The 19,054-nt window shown below is 41.5% G+C and overlaps 1 protein-coding gene across 1 annotated transcript in view; it reads right to left on the reverse strand.

The window, feature by feature from the left end:
- LAMA1 (laminin subunit alpha 1) overlaps positions 1–17,923 on the reverse strand; it is a 160,771-nt gene extending 142,848 nt beyond the window's left edge. The window contains exon 1 of the mRNA XM_018553825.1: positions 17,740–17,923. Coding sequence (XP_018409327.1) covers positions 17,740–17,800 — 61 coding nt within the window. The 5' untranslated portion in view covers positions 17,801–17,923. The remainder of the gene's footprint in view (positions 1–17,739) is intronic.
- Positions 17,924–19,054: the final 1,131 nt, after the last annotated feature.

The following is a 19,054-nucleotide window of genomic DNA, read 5'->3' on the forward strand; positions in this document are numbered from 1 at the left end:
TATATATATATATGCACTTATAAAAAAAATTCCTGGTTAATGCATTACATCATTATACTTGCCACTTCCTTAAAGTGACATTAAAGTCACATCTCATCTTCTTCTTTCCAGTAGTTTTCAGGAGTCCGTCCAGTGCTGGTGCCGGTCTCTGAACCAGCCCAGACTCCTCGTATCCCACGTGTGTGTCCAACGTGCACGCTCACGGCTGCATGCATTCACCTCCACTGTGTCTCTCCTCTTCTCTCTGCCGATCCTCTCCCCTGTGCATATGCCCACACTCATCCTCCTGCACGGCCGCTCAAGAAACTGGATATTACAGCTGGGATCGAGCGGCGGAGACAGGAGTTACGTTTTTACTTATTTGGTAACTTTTTTATTTTTTTTTATGTTTTTGCATATACTGTATCTACTGATGCTAGCAGTAGATACAGGTAAAATAAAGGTGTCGTTAATTCTACTTTAACTGGTTAGTTGTTTATTTTACTTCAAACTACAGCAGCCACTGACCATACCAAGAACAGGTACAACTAGTTCTAAATTTTGATTTCTGGCATATTTATTTTTAATCTGTACTGAATAAGATATACTGTATAAATCCACAAATGGGGATCCTAATCCATGTTACAAGACTAATTACTCTTCCCTCGTTGAATAGAGACACAAATGCAGCTGCTAAATGATTACCTAAATATATACAAATACAAGGAAGTCTGTCCTGACATTTCTGTCTACTAACTGCACTACCTCACAGCTGGTTTTTCAGACGCAAATACATGCGGGTTCAGAGACTCAATATTGTGAATTATCTCAACAAAATATTTTCTGGAAGACTAAACAGTCTGACTGCACCTGAAAATGTTGACCACAAGAATTCCTTCCACATTCCAAGTTGTCCAAGTTAGAGGTACACACTTGAGAACGTTACATAGCATAGTATACATTGTTATAACATGAAGCAGTTTGGACCATAGTTTTGTCCAAAATTCATCATTTTAAAGGACTTACAGCTGAACTTTTTAAAAAATACAGTTGCAGGGGACACCACCCCCAGTACTGCAAGGGTCAACTGCTTCTTAAGTCTAGGGGTAGAAGAATAAGCTGTTATACTTACCTTATTTCTCATTCCTGTGCTCTTCTCATCTCTCTGACACTCCGGGTTGTGGTTGGGCCTTCGCTGTCCTCCCGTACATTGTAGGACTACTGGCCCTGCATTGTACATGATGATGTCAGAGTGGAACTGCTATCCAGAGTAAATGGTGAATGTCTGCCGGAGCATGGAATTAGGTCAGTATTACAGCTTTTTCCTCTACTCCTAGACTTAAAGAGCAGTTGGCCCTTGCAGTTGGTCAGCTGCAAGGTATTCCTGATTCCCCAATTATTAAATGTATGTCTCCTGGTTGCACACTTAAATCTTTTTTTGTATTTTTAAAAATATTGCATCTTTGTCATGAATTCAAAGTTAAAATTGATCTAAAATTGATCTATGCTTAAATGTTAAGTTAAACACTCTGGCTGGGATGGTTAAATATAGAGTATAGAGTTAAGTAATGTTCCAAGTACACTTTAGTGCTAGGCACACAACCAAAGCACTGTGTCCTGAAGCCAATCACATTCAAGCTTTCAGAACAGATATGAATGTCATTGGCAGTTTTGAGAAGTTTCTTAGTAGTGATGGGAATGCAAAGGATGTGTTTGGGAATAGTTGTCCTATATCACATTCAGGGGTTCTTACACTGGCCCTAAAGTGAATGTATGTGGGGACACTATTTTATATTTTGTTCCAAGCTAGAGCTTAACTTAGTAAAGTGCTGCATTATTGTTTGTGCTATATAATACAGGATACAAAATATAAAATGGAAATACATTGGAGAACTCTAAGGAAACCCATGCACAGATGGACATATGCCAGGAGCCAGGTAGTCAATGTGTCAATAGAGTTACAGCTGGTGCCAAAACTTGGTAAAAAATTTTGCCTGGTGCTTCCAAAATGGACTAAACTGGTTCCTGAATTTATTATTAATTTGGCCAGCTCTGCCCAATGAAATATAAGGATAACATGCAAATGTATGAACTGATACAGTAAGTATGTAGTGCTAAGTGGTCTGTAGTGAAATAGAAATCAGACAATCATTAGACACCCTCCCATATATTGATTGAAATCTCACCAATAAAATCTACTTGCAGATATTCATACACACAGTAATCGCATGAATCTTACTTGCACCCACTGAAACTACTCACATAGGATATTGAACATCCATTCATTATAATGTCTTTCAAAAACTTGTAAACGTCTACAAAGTATGCATGGATGATAACTGTTAAATGTATTAGCAGTACTTTTTTATATTTCAACTGACCGGCAAAATGGGTTAACAGTTTTCATTTTGCAAACCATATTGTGCAGGCTTTGCGGGGAGAGTGAGCACACTATTTGATGTTTCGGATAACAGTAAGCTTATTCATGAATTGTCTAGACAGCTTCAAACAAAGGGGAACTACTGGCAAACAGCTGCAAATCCCTAACAATTCTTCCTGGCTGCTCCCTTGTATTCAGCAATCCTCTGCTATCTGTGTGAACATCTGAAGTCACGAAACTCTGACAAGCTTCACTTGGAATTCAGAGAATCCTTTCCTGTGGCTTTACAGGTGACAGCACAAAAGCTCAGCGATTATCTGCACCATATTGGGAAATGAAAGTTATAAAGGTCAATGTCTATGTGAATCTTTCACTAGACTCCATGAGGAATTTTTGGCTTAAAGTTAATTTAATATGGAACCACATTGATTATTGCTTTTCCAGAATTGAAAAAAGCAAGCAATCGGCTTTCACATTATTAATGTTTTTATTAGTTAAGATGGATTATGATTGGTTTCTGTGAATGACTGCTGCTTATTCTCATTAAAATACACATGTTTTTCTATGTCAAAAACTATGTATGGGTTATCCCCTTTCCCTCCTATTACACCCAAGTACAGACCTATGATGCAGCTTAGACCCACTTTACGTTGCACGGATTTCCACTGCACCGGTCATTGCAACGGTGTGCTCCGTTCACTACAAGCTCTACAGACAGATGACTGGGAGAGCCAAGTTGTAGTATACAAGTACACCTATACTTTAAAGAGAATGTATATACTTTTTTAACGATTTTTTAGATAAAGCACTTATGTAAATAGATTATTTTGAAGAATACAGAACTCACCTAATCCTCGGTCCTGCCGTGGTGAGTATTCACCTCTCTCCCCCCTTGGGTCCGGCTGTGAAATGTTCCTCTGCATCCTCACATCTAATGCAGGTGAATTAACCTGCATTTGAATTTATGATATCAGCGGTGCTTAGACCGCCAGAGCCCAGGGGTAAAGAGGCTGCGGGGACTGGTCTTGCAGCCAGACAGGATCGATGAGCAGGTAAGTATATTTTTTTATTTGAGCCCCCTAGACCAAAATGAGCAGTTAACTCTTGCAGTGCAGGGATAGCCCTGCTGCAAGAGTTAATTTCTTAGATTCCTGGAGCTCCTCTTTAAGGGACTTATTGGATTTACTGCTCAGGACAATATTGTTGGAAATACAACAGCTTATGCTAATGTGATATTGTCTTTTGAGCACAAGATGGCACTGTAGTGTAAGTCTGGTGCATGCTAGTTTTCTATATGCATACTTATCTATGATATATAGGGTTCCTGTTTGATTCTGTATTCCTGTATACATACATATAATGTCCTGGTAAGAAAGTACTACATAATTCAGCATTCCTCAAAATCTCAGTGCTTCATCTAAACACATAACCAACAAATATTAGCAAGCTTATATGATAGGCAATATAAAGCAGCATAAATAAATGGGAAAATTGCATAATCAGCTTGCAAAACCAAACTAAAATATACACATAAAATTAGTTGAGGATTGTTGTACATAAGCTGACAAGTTAGTCTGCGAAACATCCCAGGGTAAAGTTTACCATAAAGAGTCAGAGGGTAGATTTTTACCCTTTAAACCCTAAACGTGATCTAGGAAGTATTCCCTTAAATATTAACCATGATATCTTCTAGATCATATACAGCCACTTTTAGTTATCTTATTGTCACAGTTCAGCTGCAGACTTGCAGCTGAGCTGTTACTTGTAGTTCAAGTATATACATATCTTGTACCCCTGGTTCTGCAGGCATACAGGGCTGTGCTGGGGGTTATAGTCCTCCAGGCATGTGCTCTAAACCTGACTCACACTTGCACCTGTCTGCAAGCTTTAGGTGTCGGCTGACCTCTCCTGCTGTTTCTTATGCAGCTTCTCGGCCAATCAGTGCAGTCCGCTTGTGGCCAATCCTGTGTATCCTCCCTCTTCCTGTCTCTATTTAAACCCAGGGCAGCGAACGGCACGCTGCCCGAGCAACGCTTTCCTAAGCTAGTTGCCAAGTCCCCCATTTGTGATTTACCCTGAATTCCTGGAAGTTTTCCAGTGTACCGAACCTTTGGCTTGTCCTTGGAAATCCCTGTCTAATGGCTGCCCTGTGCTTCCCTTTTGTCCTTGGAAATCCCTGTCTATAGTCTACGCTGTACTTCGCTTGGTCCCTGAAAGTCTTCAGCCTGTCCCTAACCTTTGATTTGTACCCTGTACCTGTTAGGTGAGTTGGGTGGACCTAGGGATTGTGACCTGGGGTCAGCATGCAGCCAAGCCCATCTCCACCATCAGGAGCTCTGGCGAATACCGGCTGGCTCTTAAGAGTCCACATCCTGGGGAACCCGTGCCACCTACTCCGCATCCCATGCCACCTACTCAGCATTGCAGCACCCTGCCTTGTATTTGAACTTCCAGCTTTAGCTGACTTCCACTGCCTCATTCAGTTCCCCTGCTTGTACTCCAGCTCTGGGAGTTGTCAGCCTACACTGCTTGGACCGTTTTCCCTGAGGGTCCCTGCCAGTGTAGTGGAAAGGGTCCACATACCGGACTCCAGTTCATACCTGTGAGTCCCAATCCATGACACTAATATCTAAAGTGAAGACGCATTTATAAAAAATCTGATAGCCGATCTTCGGTCTGCTACTAACTCCATGCATTAATGTAATGTAAAGGCTGACTGACCAATATTAATTTGTATTGCTGGAAGAAGGTGGTCCAAAGCGCAGCAAAGTTATACTGATCCTAAAATAATAAAAGGCACGTTCAGATATCTGTTGCTTATTAGCAGTATAGAGGCTAATGTACAAAAGGATTGGAGAATGTACACACAATAAGTTGCGTGAAGATGTACTCCATTCATCCAAGAAGGTGCAAATGAAATAAGTAGGGATGCACGGATACTAGTATCAGTACCGGTGCCAAGTATTTGGGCGAGTACATATTCGCGCCCAAATGCTCCGATGCCTAGCCCCATACTTCCGGTATCAGGAAGCCAGGCAGCGAGTGATTACACGCTGCCCGGCTTCCTGATTGGCTGGGAAGCTGGCCAATCAGGAAGCCGGGCACGTGTAATGACGCGGCGCCCGGCGTTCTGATGGGCCGGGAAGCCGGCTTCATGCTCCCTCGTCACCTCATGACAAGGGAGCATGCAGCCGGCTTCCAGGCCAATCAGGAAGCTGGGCGCTGCGTCATTGCACGGCGCACGGCTTCCTATTTGGCCAGAAAGCCAGCTCCATGCTTTCTCGTCATATAGTGACGAGAAGCATGTGGATGTCTTCCCTGCTAATCAGGAAGCCGGGTGGCGAGTCTTTACATGCCACCCTGCTTTCTGGCTAATCAGAATGGGACTTCCGGTATCGGTATTCAGTATCGGCGAGTACCGGAAAAAAATTATCGGTACTCGATACCAAAATGCCGATATCGGTGCAACTGAAGAGAATCTTAACACAATTTATTGCGGGAATATTCTCAAATTCTTTAGTACATCAGCCTCTCATAGTGTTTATTATAAGCATAGGTTCAGGTGAAGCAAACAATTATCATCTAATTTCAGGTCAGCAATGTTGAAAAGAAAAAACCTTTTAAGCAAGGCGTGTCAAAATCAAAGGACATAGAGAGCCAAACTGAGATAAATCTGCAAGGGGCCAGACAAGTGACGCATTTGATAAAGAAAGCTAGGCAGATATAAAATACACAGTTTATTGCAGCTCTATGATCATTAACACATTATTAAAAGTATATTTTAAATTTAAGCCGTGAAACTACCTGAATTTCACTTGGTATTGCCCCTTTTGCAACCCCTATAAAGGAGGGTTGGAATGTGAGAAAAAGAACCAGCACAAGGAGTCAATCAATTCATGTGCTAACAAGTAACTTGCTCATAGGAAGAGAATGCAGAGTGACAGCGAGATTGGTTCATCACTGTGCCGTCTCTCCTTTCACTGCTTATTCACAGGCTGGGGCGGGTCCAGGGTGACCTGGGCTCAGAGAAAGTGTGTTGAATGATGCTGGCCATCAGACCGAGAAAATCCAATTGAAAAAGCACTGCAACGGATGTCTATGGAGTGAAGGTGAATATTGCAGCAAAAGTTGGTTTTGGTTTTTTTTGTCATGTACTGTATATATATATATATATCTGTAATAGGCTATTTATTTTTATCTTGTTATTTTTTGCTAGATTTCTGCTTTAAGTTTGGAAAGCCACAGAAACCATCTAGTATGGATTCAGCTAAGAAAATTCATATTGAAGAACTACCGCTAACGAATTTTGTCCGAATCCGAATTCCGAATCCAAATTGACTTTCACACCTGAATCCCGAAAAACGAAATAACACAAATCCGAATTTAAAACGAAACTAAACTAAACAAATTTTTTGGCAGTGCACATGTCTACAGTATACTATCTGCAACTAGTATGCATGTTCTCCCTGTGCTTGCATGGGTTTCCTCCGGGTACTCCGGTTTCCTCCCATACTCCAAAAGACTTGCTGGCAGGTAATTGGCACCTGTCTACACTAGTCATTTATGTATGCATGTGTTATAGGGACCTTAGATTGTAAACTTTTTGAGGGCAGGGACTGATGTGAATATAAAGCACTGCATAAATTGTTGCCGCAATATAAAGAAATACGTTTACCCTAGAGAAAGTGTCCAAAAACATATTCAACTTCACAGTGAAGTAGAGTATTTTATGAAGCACAGAGAAGTCTGGGGCTTAGTTTAATTTAAATTCTTAAACTGGTCACTATGAGATATTGAGAGGTCTGCATGAGGCCCAGATAACACCAATTTTATTTACCTGATTTAACCTTTAACAATTTTGCTCGCTTTTTTTTAATATATATTAAGCTGCATGGGGAACATTGATTTAATATGAAACATGACCCACTTGATGGCCGGTATCAATGTAATAGATCAGTGAAAAGAACATCTGTGATTGCACTCAAGCATGCAACCTACTATCTCAGCATAGGCATATGCAAAAGGCACAGTTCTAAAGAAAGCTACAGTTTACAGAGCTGTCCCTTCTCATTAAAACTACAGTGGATTGTTCTGTTGCTTATGGTGGCACAGCATGGCTGCTGGAATGCATAAAGGAGAGCAGCTGTTTAGTTATGGTAAACAATGAGGACAGACAGAAACAAAGATGCTTCCCAAGTGTGAAAGCAAACAGCAACATGCAGTCAACAAATTCATGGATTATCTCATTCCACTTTCACTGGCTATCCAGCCATTCACAGGGTAGTGAATGGAGCAGCTATGACAGTGATTTGTAATGCTGTTCTCACAATCGCACTCAAAGGTTTTCACTCACGAATAACTATAGTGCTTTGCACTGTCTTAGTAGAGGGATTTTCGGTTCCTCTAGGAACCACAACCTGTTAGACTTTTTTTTTTATAGCACAATATTAGATAAAGAAGACTAGTTTATAACAGCTCTGGTGTTTGCAGATGGATCAGTACATAGCTCAACATGTTTGAAGTAACCATTAGACAGCCAGACCCTATAAGCTTTGCATGTGGTTCTCTTATTTACTTGAAGATGATGATGTGCATTGCAGAATTAACATAACTGTGATAAGCCCCTCATGTCATGATACTCTCCAGACAGCATATATGATCTCTGGCATTGAAACACCCTCCAGCCATAGGTGGAATTTGCAGACAAAGACTTGTTTAAGGCAGAATATCCTTTGCTAACTCTCTGGTTTCAAAGGTGCCCTTCCCCCTTTATGTAGAAGTCTAACATGTGCTCTATGGGCAGCCATACTTGACCTAAAGTTTGGTAAAGATGCAACCAATATAAGCTTCACTAATGATAAATGAGTAGAGTAGGACCAGGTGGCAACAAAGAATGTTCAGAAATTAGGAAAGTTGACCAGAATGAACTCTACATGGGTTCAAAAAAGTCTTTCAAATGTTATGATGGGTTTAGGTACATGGTGGTTGTGAAAAGGTTGCATAAGTTGCAATTAATAAAATCTGCCCAGCTATGATCCGCCTATAAGTAGACTTCATAATTATATATCAAATAATACATAAGCAGTGGGAGTCAACATATATAGACACATTAGAACTAACTTTTCAGTTGAAGTAAAACACCTATAGACATGGGATAAAGATCTCCAGATCTGGACAATTTTGGCTGAATAAGGTGACTCCTAGGCATTCTGTATAACAATCATGACATAAAAATGCACAATCATTTTGAGTGAGCGTAGAAGACACCCAGGAAGTGGCCTCTCTCTGAATGGCTACAAATATCATCCAGGGAAAAAACATTTCAGTTCATCAACTCACACACTTAGGATCAATTTCCTATCAAAACACACACAAATAGAATGCCTCAGTATTTCATCCAAAATTCCATCCATTGGTGACCTTAGAAATATTGAAATCACATTAAAGCTGAATCCCCTGCAGTGAACCCCCCTGCACTGTAAGGGTTAAATGCTTGTTAAGTCTAGGGGGTAGAGGAAAAGGCTGTAGTCCCCTCTCCCCAGACTGCTGTCACTCTTCTTCAATCTGCAGTGATTTGGGTTCTGGGTGGACCCCCAGGCTAGGTTCACACCTAGGCAATACAGGTGCCGAGTTGTTTTCGCGTGGATGTCGCACATTTTCGATCTTGCAACTGTTCATTGTAAGCCGCGCGATTGTCGCACATTTTTCAATGTAGAGATGTATATGGGACCCAAACCGTGCAACAACCGCCCGAAAATAGCACCATTGGTCTTGCATTGTACTTAATGTAACCATCATTGCCGTTGTCATGAGAAGGGCAAGTGAAGCAGATTCTGCACTCATTGTGACCCCTGTTACTTGGAAAGAAGTGTTTGCCCATCTGGAGTCAATTTTCACCAATTTCTGCTGAGAAGGGAAATTATATAGTCCTATAAAAACTTGACACAAACTAACACAAGGTGTTGAACGCTTGAGTGCTTGTACTTGATGGACAATCTAATAAACTTTGCTTAGTGCTACTGGACCATTAACTTATGGCATTCTCCCAGGGAGGATGAGCATCTAAGGCCTATAGATTCACAGAGACATTCAAGAAATGTACACACCTCCCCCAAACATAAAATAAAGCCTGAGGGCATCCTTTTAAGCGTCGTGTCCCATTGAGAACAAAGCAAAGCTAATCCACAGCTGGATTTCATTAGTAATAAGAGAAAACAGGGTTTTCTTTTATACAGCACGCTGGTGTGTATAAAGTAAATACCTGATGAGTTATCAATGTCTTAACTTCAAAGCCGTCTACTGAAGTTCCTTTTAAATGAGTGTTATATGTATTTTGTGATCATCTGCACAGAAATATAGTTTAAACCATAAGGACATATTACAGATCAGACGCAAAAGGTGTATTAAATAGCTTGCAAAAAAACAATGTAAAGGTGGCCATCTGGCAATGAGAATGGTTTATATTTAATTTCCCAATGATATAGGAAGCATCTGATTAGCTTTAGCTGGTTGTCAACTGGTCAGGATGTAAAACTGAATCGTGCAATGAGAATATATGCTATTCAGTAAATGTAAGATTAGTTAAATTGTCCTTTAAGTGATCCATACGTTTGACCTATGTGCTAAACTGTGTGTTTAAAATACAATACCTAAGTTAAAAGAGAACTATGGGGTAAGTGTTTTTCTCCATAGTTCTCTTTAGGGTCACGGAAGGATATATACTAGTGTCCTCCCGTGACCCAAAGCTCAGTATATTGCGGGCTATTGCCCACGATATACTGTGAGCGCCGCAGCCGGGACAGATCCCGACATTACTGTCGAGTTCCACCCAGCTGCGTGAGTGACAGCTGGCTCTGCCTATCTAGAGGCAGAGCCAGCTGTGCCCACCCCCTTTCCATCCGTTCCTTCACTCAGCGCTGGAGGATTGGAGTGGGGAGGGGGGAATCCCTGCGGGCAGCGCCGGTGACTAATAGTCGCCGCTTACTGCAGGGAGATGATCGAGAAGTGAGAAAATCGTGCATGTTTCTGCTCACATCCCGATCGATAGAGCTGACCTGTGACAGCTTCTTTGTCACAGGTCAGCTCTAACTATGTGGATGAGTGAAAATCACTCACCTCATAGATCTCCTTTAAGTAGCGCTTAAATATGTTTTAAAGGCAAACCTTTGCTTTTAGGTTTGGATAAAGCAGGCAAGACCTAGATCCTCTTTAATGTTCTTGATGACTTTGTCCACACTGGGGAGATTAACCCCCTCCATTAGTCCTGGTGGCCATTGTCAGCAGGAAAGAAAGTGGTGGGAAATACAAAATTTTACAGTTGTCACTGAAACATGAGGTAAGGAGAAATCTTCCAGGAGGAAAGCCATTCTGGTGACAGCTGAAGTTCTGTACTCTCACTTTGGGGAGCTTTCCTCTTAGAGCCCTCTTAGACACTCTCCCATGGATGCCATAGGCAGAAACCAAGAGAAAGTCAAACATATTATCGGGTGATTTTTACACTTTGTACAGAACTTTGGGCAGTTAAAAATGTAACCTTGCAGTGGGGCTACCGGTACCCTGCAAGGGTTAAGTGCTCATTTTGGTCTAAGGTATCAAATGAAAAACGATATACTCACTTCAACCTCAGTCCCGCCATGCTGCTAGACTGCTCCCCGCAGCCTCTTCTCCCTGGGGCTCTGGCAGTCTAAGGCCCGCTGCTGTCATCAAGTGTAATACAAGTCCTTTGACTTGTACTTGTATGTGAGGACGCCGAGGGACATTCCACTTCCAGAGTGGAGCAGGAGGAAAAAAAATATACTCACTTCAACCTCAGTCCTGTCACGCTGCTAGACTGCTCCCCGCGGCCGAGGGACATTCCACTGCCAGAGTGGAGCAGGAGGTTCAGGAAAGCATATCTTTTTTTATTTCACACCCTAGACTAAAATAAGCACTTAACCCTTGCAGTGTAGGGGTAGCTCCTTAATTCGGCATCTTAGCAAGGCAGGGGCACATTTAAAAAGCGGACATTGCATTTTAGGTGCAAGGTCCACTTAAACTTTTACCCATACTTATTTCAATGGTGATGATCACTGAAAATACTTGTCTGGAATCACACAATCAGCGTTAAAACACTTGAGATTCATGGATGTAAATGTGCAAGTATTTTTAGTTCAAAATTGTATGCAAATTGCAGAAATCCCAGTGTATATGAAAGACTGCAGAATGCGACCCTTACATAAACAGCTTCATGGCCAGATTTGAATCAAACACTTGGTTTAGTGAAGGTCTTGGTAATTATTTACCGTAACTGAAAAGTCTGTAAAGTATAAGGTAGGAAAAAAAGACTAAAAAAGTGGCTGGCAGCAATCCAGGGCAACTATTTATCGTTCATCAGTTTAAAGTAGTCAAAACTATAAAAGAAGTCTAGTGAAACCAACTAGAAAAAAACATACAGCAAGTACATAACAATATTTTTCATCACCTATGGTTTTATTTACATTGACCATTTTGTTTACTTTGAAGATACAATATTTTGTCTATGCAGGAATATCAAGATAACTTGTTACAACTAATAGATAAATTGCTGCACAACTTTTAAAGTATTGGAACACACTACATTAAAGGCCATTGTAATACAGCAAATAGTACTATAAGGGTTGGATCGCATTTACTTTCCTAAAAGATGCAATTTTTGACCTTTTTTTAAATCTTTTATTTGACCATCATGTGACTGTACAGCTTAATCATGTTGCTCTTCACCACAGATTGGGGCATGTATGTTTAGTAAGGGTGCAGGCTTACTCACACATACACATTAGGGAAGTACACTCCCACATAGCGGGTGGGTGGCCTAGCTTACACCACACAGTGGGTGGGCAGGCTTAAGTCACACAGGGGGCAGGTGGGCTTACATCACACATAGTGGTGAAGTATGTTTCGCTACTATGCACTGTGTAGCAGAGCTATCTGCAGTTTTGAAACCAAGGCTCCAGCTTAGAAAGTTGTTCTCAATCAAAAACCAATTTGTATCATTTGACGAAGTTAAAAGGCGGGTGAATTTCTTCTTTTAAATGAGAAACTAACGAGTATTCTGCTAGACTCCAATAAAAAATGTAATAAAATCTGGCAACCATGGATCGACTATGCCCATCCCTCCTTATCCCCGAACAGTTTATCGGCCCTATAGGTTCAGAGCCCATCCCTTGCGAACTGTAAAGACCCATATGCCACCCTTCTTACTCTTCTCCTCTGTACCCTCCCTCCTTGTCATTCTTTGTTGACTTTGATTTCTCTTTTGTTCGATATTCTCTTTTGCTCTCCATTCCTCTTAATTTCTTGAGACACTGAATAATTGCCCTTCTTGTTTTAATGAGTGTCTCAGCATATTTGCAATTTGTAATTTGTCTTTGCTTGTACAATGTGTTATTTTCAACTACATATTGTATACCGCATACTTTTCAAAACCTAATAAATACTTTGAAACTGAGAAAGTTGTTCTCAATCAAGAACAGCAGGGCCGGGCTGGGGGAGTGGCCATAAAACTGACCGTGGGAGATACAGGCACACATTGCATCGGCACTATGTTCTGTATCCCTGAGCAGAAAGCCCAGGGATGCATACTGAGAACTAGGAAATCAAAGACCAGCTGAGTGTATTATCAAGATACAACCGTTTTACTGTATCTTATGGCAGCCTTCTCTCTGAGGTGCCTTCTGGCTTCCTCAGGGCTGCCTCAAAGTTTTACAGTGTTATGCTTTCTGTTGGACAGTTGGGCTGGTCACCAGCACCATGTAAATGAATTACTCTAATACAGGGAGGGTGGGATCTATTCATAAAAGGATGGAAGTTCTTCCCCGTCCAGGCCTGCTCACTCTCTGCCATGTTGCTGCTGCTGCAACTCCCAATGGGATAGTGGGACACATGTTAAGGGGAGACTGAGGACTCAGTTGTGAAGGGGGGACTGCAAATCCTAACGTGAAGGGGGGACTGAGAATCCTAATGTGAAGGGACGACTGAGGACTCAGATGTGAAGGGGGGACTGAGGATCCTAATGTGAAGGGATGACTGAGGACTCAGATGTGAAGGGGGGCTGAGGATAATAATGTGAAGGGGGGGACTGAGGATCCTAATGTGAAGGGAGGACTGAGGATCCTAATGTGAAGGGAGGACTGAGGATCCTAATGTGAAGGGACGACTAAGGACTCAGATGTGAAGGTGGGACTGAGGATCCTAATGTGAAGCGAGGATGGAGGATCCAGATGTGAAGGGGACTAATGCTGTAAAGAGGGCTCCTAATGTGAAGGAGGGGATTCTAATGAGAAGGGGGCTTGTGATGTAACAGGGGGTGGGGTGCCTTAATACTTTCCATCCTTTCAAAAGGTGCCATGACTGAAAAATGGTTGAGAAATGCTGTCCTAAGGTACAATTAAAATTGTATGTCTATCATTACTCTCATAATCAGCAATTCCATTCTGTGGAGTTTGTTACTGTGTGTTTTGTAAATTGTACACAAAACCATAAATGAAAAGGTCACGCAGATGTGTTTCTTCGCGTCTACATAATGTGCAGGACACGGCTGGCAGTGAAATGTGAGTACACAACTATTTATTAAAGCGTGTCTAAACCCAAAACCAATAATCATATATACTGCAGCATAGTCCATATATATGGTGGCTGCATTAGTTTCATTCATTCAGACTTTTTCCCTTTATTTGTACCTGGTAATCTTGCCAGTAACATACTGTAGGCTCAATTCACAAAACCTTAACACGTGAATAAGGATTTTTATTTTAGCCATGTGATTGTAATGTTTAAATCTCTTTGGGCCCAGCTGAATATAACCGTTACATTTTTGCCAATAAAAATTTGAATCCTTGTGTGTTAGCTTTGTGAAAGCCTTTTCTGTCCTAGAGTGACAACACTCACTCACTGTATAGTGTCTATGTAGAAGCAGCGGCTGCTCCAGATATGGACTACAAGCACTTCCCCCTTTCTCATCTCCATCACATAGGAGGTGTTTTGAGTGTTTTGTAGTTCACGGAAGATAGGTGGACAAGTTATTAACATTGTTTGAGATATCAGCTTCCAGTGCACACAAAGTTACAGACGCTCGAACTCTGGCAAAATCAACAATAATATTTATCTGTATCTGTACTGTATTTTTTTGTACAGGTATATTAATATTTCTGTACTATTTTCTGAAAAAAGTAAACTAACCCAGCCACCACATCTAACTACTGGTACAGTGCAAAGTAATTTTTTGTTCTTTGGTTTAGGTATCTTTAAATTTCAGTTAATATGAGAAGTACATTCTACCGTACATGCTGCATCAAGTCAAATGAGCCTCGTTCAAATATTCAAAGACCTAAACTCTATGATTACAGTGTATGGTAGTGGCTTTCAAAGTGTGCCCTGGGGGCCACAGTTATTACGGAAGTATGCACCAGTTGGTATGCACTATGTGCTGGATTCTGATTGGGTGCTATTATTTACTGCACTTAAAGTAGATGAAAAGGCAATGTACAACCAACAGCCCGCCCGAATGGTACCTGTTATAATGTTTTTTTACCCACTGGTGTTCACTTGTTAAATTTAATCACCTTAAAATGAGGTGTTATCTGCAGTCATGTGACTGCTAACCTGCAATTCTAGTCTTTTCATTGCTGAGCAGTGAGCAAAATTTCCTTAGGGACTAATGTCAAGACAGGAAGTGATGTCACCACCTCAGACTCCACTTCCCCTGAATGTTTCCAAGGCTTCCAGTAGGTTCTGCAGTCACCTGACCGCTAACTTGCAATGCTAGTCCTTTCCTTGCTGAGCAGCAGCCAAAAATTTCCCTAAGGCTGGGTTCACACCTGGGCGTTTTTCAGCTCTGATTGAAGCGCTGATAAACGCTCAGCAAGTGAAATCCCATTATTTCCTATGGGCATGGTTCCCACCAGGGCGTATTTCAGCGCGTCGAAACGCGCTGAAAAATGCCCTACTTTCAAACAAGTACAGTAGCTTCTTTGGGGCGTATTTCCACGCGTATACATTAGGATACAGCCGGATAGCTCCCGTAAACGCGCGTTTGACACGCGTTTCATGGTAAAAATGCGCGTCATACGCGCATGTTTTGAATGCCCAGGTGGGAACCCAGCCTAAGGGATGACGTCAAGACAGGAAGTGATATCGCCACCTCAGACTCCACTTCCCCTGAATCTTTCTGTGGCTTCTAGTAGGTTTTGGTGGAGCTCAGACACACAGCCCATGTGCAGTGAGTGAGGGAGGAGCTGTAAATGCCTGTGCAGTGAAGGGTACCCAGAGAAATTGCATAGTAATGAAGCGGTGGAGCTTCCGCGTGCCAACAACACTTGGGGGATTTTTCAGTATCGGGTAAATAGCGTTGGCTTTGGGAAAAAGCAATACTCAGGAAGCTGGCAGGTTCACCAGGCAATTTCTTTACATTAACTTAAGCAAACAAAAAGAAGGAATATTGGGAATAGACATACATTATGTAAATTGTGTAAAAGGCTGTTATTTATTTTTGCCTGGAGAAGCACTTTAAGAAATGGAACTTGAAAATAAAACTCTTTTTTGTAGACTGCAAATGTTCTCAGCAATGGGCTTTAGATGCCATTTTCCCAGTGCCTTTGTCTGAAAAGGACAAATGATTAATAGGAATAGAAGAGGTGGAGCCATCACCAGAGGGGATCAATTAGAGAAGAGAACGTGAAGCAGACAGAAAAAAGCAGATGTGCATTAGCACATGTACATATACCAAAAGCAGCAGGATACAACATGAGTATAGTTGTCCAGCTTGGACCCAGACATAACTTTCCTGACTTCTCAACAAAAGTAGCTCCATTTTTCACAGTCACTTTTTAAACACAAAACAATAGCAATATATACAAAAAAATAAGATAAAATATTATTCAGTATTTGTTATTTTTAATAGTGAAATAACAAATATATTTTTTACAGGCTGAAAAGTGGGCTCTGTGGTCCACCACACTTAATATGATATGTGTCCTAATAATCAGATCCAAAAATGATCCTCTACCTGCAGACACCCTTTAGATGACCAATCTTGGAAAAACAAATTGGGGTTTCAAAATGAATTTTCCAGAATGGTCGTTTTTGGTCCCCTGATTCTGAGATGTCTACTGCATAAGATGTATGTCTGGCCAAAATGATTGTGAGTGTTTAGGGAGAGATCATGTGTAAGACATATCTTATGGCAGCTGGATCTTTTCTCCCCAATCCCATGCCTAAATAGCCGACAGACTTCAGAACATTGTAATTTTTGGTGCAGATAAAAAATGTATCGGTCTGGAGAAGGTGTGAACAAGCCCTAAAAGCTAATAGTCTTCACTTTCCAAGGAAATGTTCCCTTAAACTTAGTGAGTGACATGAAGTTCTGTTAACTAACATCATCCAACCATGCGTCAGCAAAAATTGTGTTTCTTTCCTTGCTTGTGATTGGGTATTCTTTCCAAAGCGAATTTTCACTAAGCTAAGCTAAAATTCCCTTGCAAAGTCAAAATTCCCTTGCAAAGTGAGCAATTTATTTGCCTTTAGTAAATCAACCCCATGACATAGCAACTGTAATAGTGTCCTGAACAATCACAAAATCGTGAACTCATTAAGCAATAAAATAATAATAAAAAATGAAATAATGAACAAAGTCATTTAAGCACAAGGTCAATTAACAATTAACATATAGTTCATTGAAATCATGCCCAATGCTATATATATATGTTCCAAACCTACACTAGCTCCTTGCTTCCTTTTAGCCTTAGTATTTAGACTAGGGATTGAAGAATGTATTCAGTTTTCTTAAATACTGTCAACACATGCTTATAATTTGCATTGTTTAGAAACTCTATACCATTTGTACAAACATCAGACTCTTTCTGCCATGATCTCTCGCAGCCAGTAAAACATTTGGCACTGATATGCTTTCAAAGCTCCAAGACACAAGCCCACACAGTAATATTAGAAGTCACATCTGGACAAAAGCCCCCTCTCCCCCACAAACAAAATGCAACAGGATGTGAAGATAGGATCGCTGAGCTGTAGCAGTGTCGCTGGAATACAAATGAGCAGTAAAGTGCCCCATGCAGAGCGGAGGAATTCAGCTGATCCTGGAGGAGTACTTGACGGGCACCTCTCTCATTCAAACCTAAGCAGCCTCTGCTTCTGTCACTATTCCTGGATTAAAACCCCATCACCCAGCACCCCCAGACACATCCATAGCATGCAATACTAGAACAGACATTGTGTGCAATCGCTGCTCAAAGTTTTTCTGCACTACTTTACTAAAATGGTGAAGGGCAAGGGTTAAAAGTGACTGTCATCCCACGCAAGCTCCAGCTATGTGGCCGCTGGTACCCCCCGCATCTCTCCATAGAAGTTCTCACCTCTGAGCTGGCACTGGACTCCAGCACACAGCAGCAAAACCAACAGCACCCGGCATGGCATTTCTAACTCTGCATAGAGTCCAAATCTGATCTGGCAGCTTCTTGGATGGAGGACAGGGAAGGGTGCCCGTGTACTGCTCCCAATTATTTATTTGTCATCCGTGATAGAGATCTCCGTGCTTTCCTTGCCAGCAGCTGCTTTTGCTTTGTCACCCAGGCAAACCTCTACTACTTCTCATTCAGGATCTTCACCCATCCAAAGTCCTCAGCTAAACTGCTTGGGGAGGGAGGGGGGGACTGTGGGCTGAACCATTCACTTCCACGGGGGCGTCTCCTCCGGGCACATAGCTATAGTATGTAATGGACCTATGCTTTTTTTCATTGTGTGAGCAGCAGGCTCTAATAAAAAAAGGATTTGCGCTGTCTGTGAGTTGTGGTCTGCAGAAATCTGCTCAGCATGCAGGATTCCACAACATACAGGGGAAAATGTACCCCCTCGGGGAAGATGGTGTGGTCCATTAGTGTCTGGTAGCTAAAGAAGCGAAGAGTTTAGTCCAGGAATGTCTGGCCTGTAGGCTGGGTATCTCACTAAAGGAATTGCTGAAAGAAATAAAATAGTGTCAATGTACAGTATGTTATTTATCCTTCTATATCTGCTGGCATGATATATATATTGTAATAAAGGTACTATACTGTCCTCCTTGTTCAATTATGGAAGTCCTTAAAGTGACACTAAACTCAGGATATACATTTTAAAAATGTATTCAAGTACCCTAACTGTGAACAAAAAAAATAACTTATTTATGTACCACTGGGCTGTAGATCCTCAAATAATCTCTGAATTGGTGCTGACACTGTCCTTCCTTCTGGAGGGTGGCTACTTTTGTTCCCCATGATCCCTGTGTGTGTTGTAATGTAGCCACTGCTCTAAGCTCGCTCCCTTGATCGACTACAATCTCAGATTTAGATTGCTAATCTGTTTTTAAGTTTTAGTGTATCGCAGGAGTGAGCTTGGAGCGGTGACTACTTTACAACACACACAGGGACCATGGGGAACAAAAGTAGCCACCCTCCAGAAGGAAGGACAGTGTCAGCGCCAATTCAGAGAGTATTTGAGGATCTACAGCTGAGCGATGCACAAAGAAGTTACGTTTTGTTAATAGTACTTTAAATGGGGTATTGATACTGCCTTCCTTTGCCTTTAAAGGGGGAGAGAGAGACTCCAATGGTGGGCACCAAACTCAAATAAGAATAAATACTGCCCGGGTGCACTGAAGGTAAATAGACATAAAACGGTCCAGTGAAAGAAAGCATA

Source organism: Nanorana parkeri, unplaced genomic scaffold, assembly GCF_000935625.1.
Source record: "Nanorana parkeri isolate BGI_ZX_2015 unplaced genomic scaffold, ASM93562v1 scaffold7, whole genome shotgun sequence".
In the NCBI taxonomy this organism is placed as follows: Eukaryota; Metazoa; Chordata; class Amphibia; order Anura; family Dicroglossidae; genus Nanorana; species Nanorana parkeri.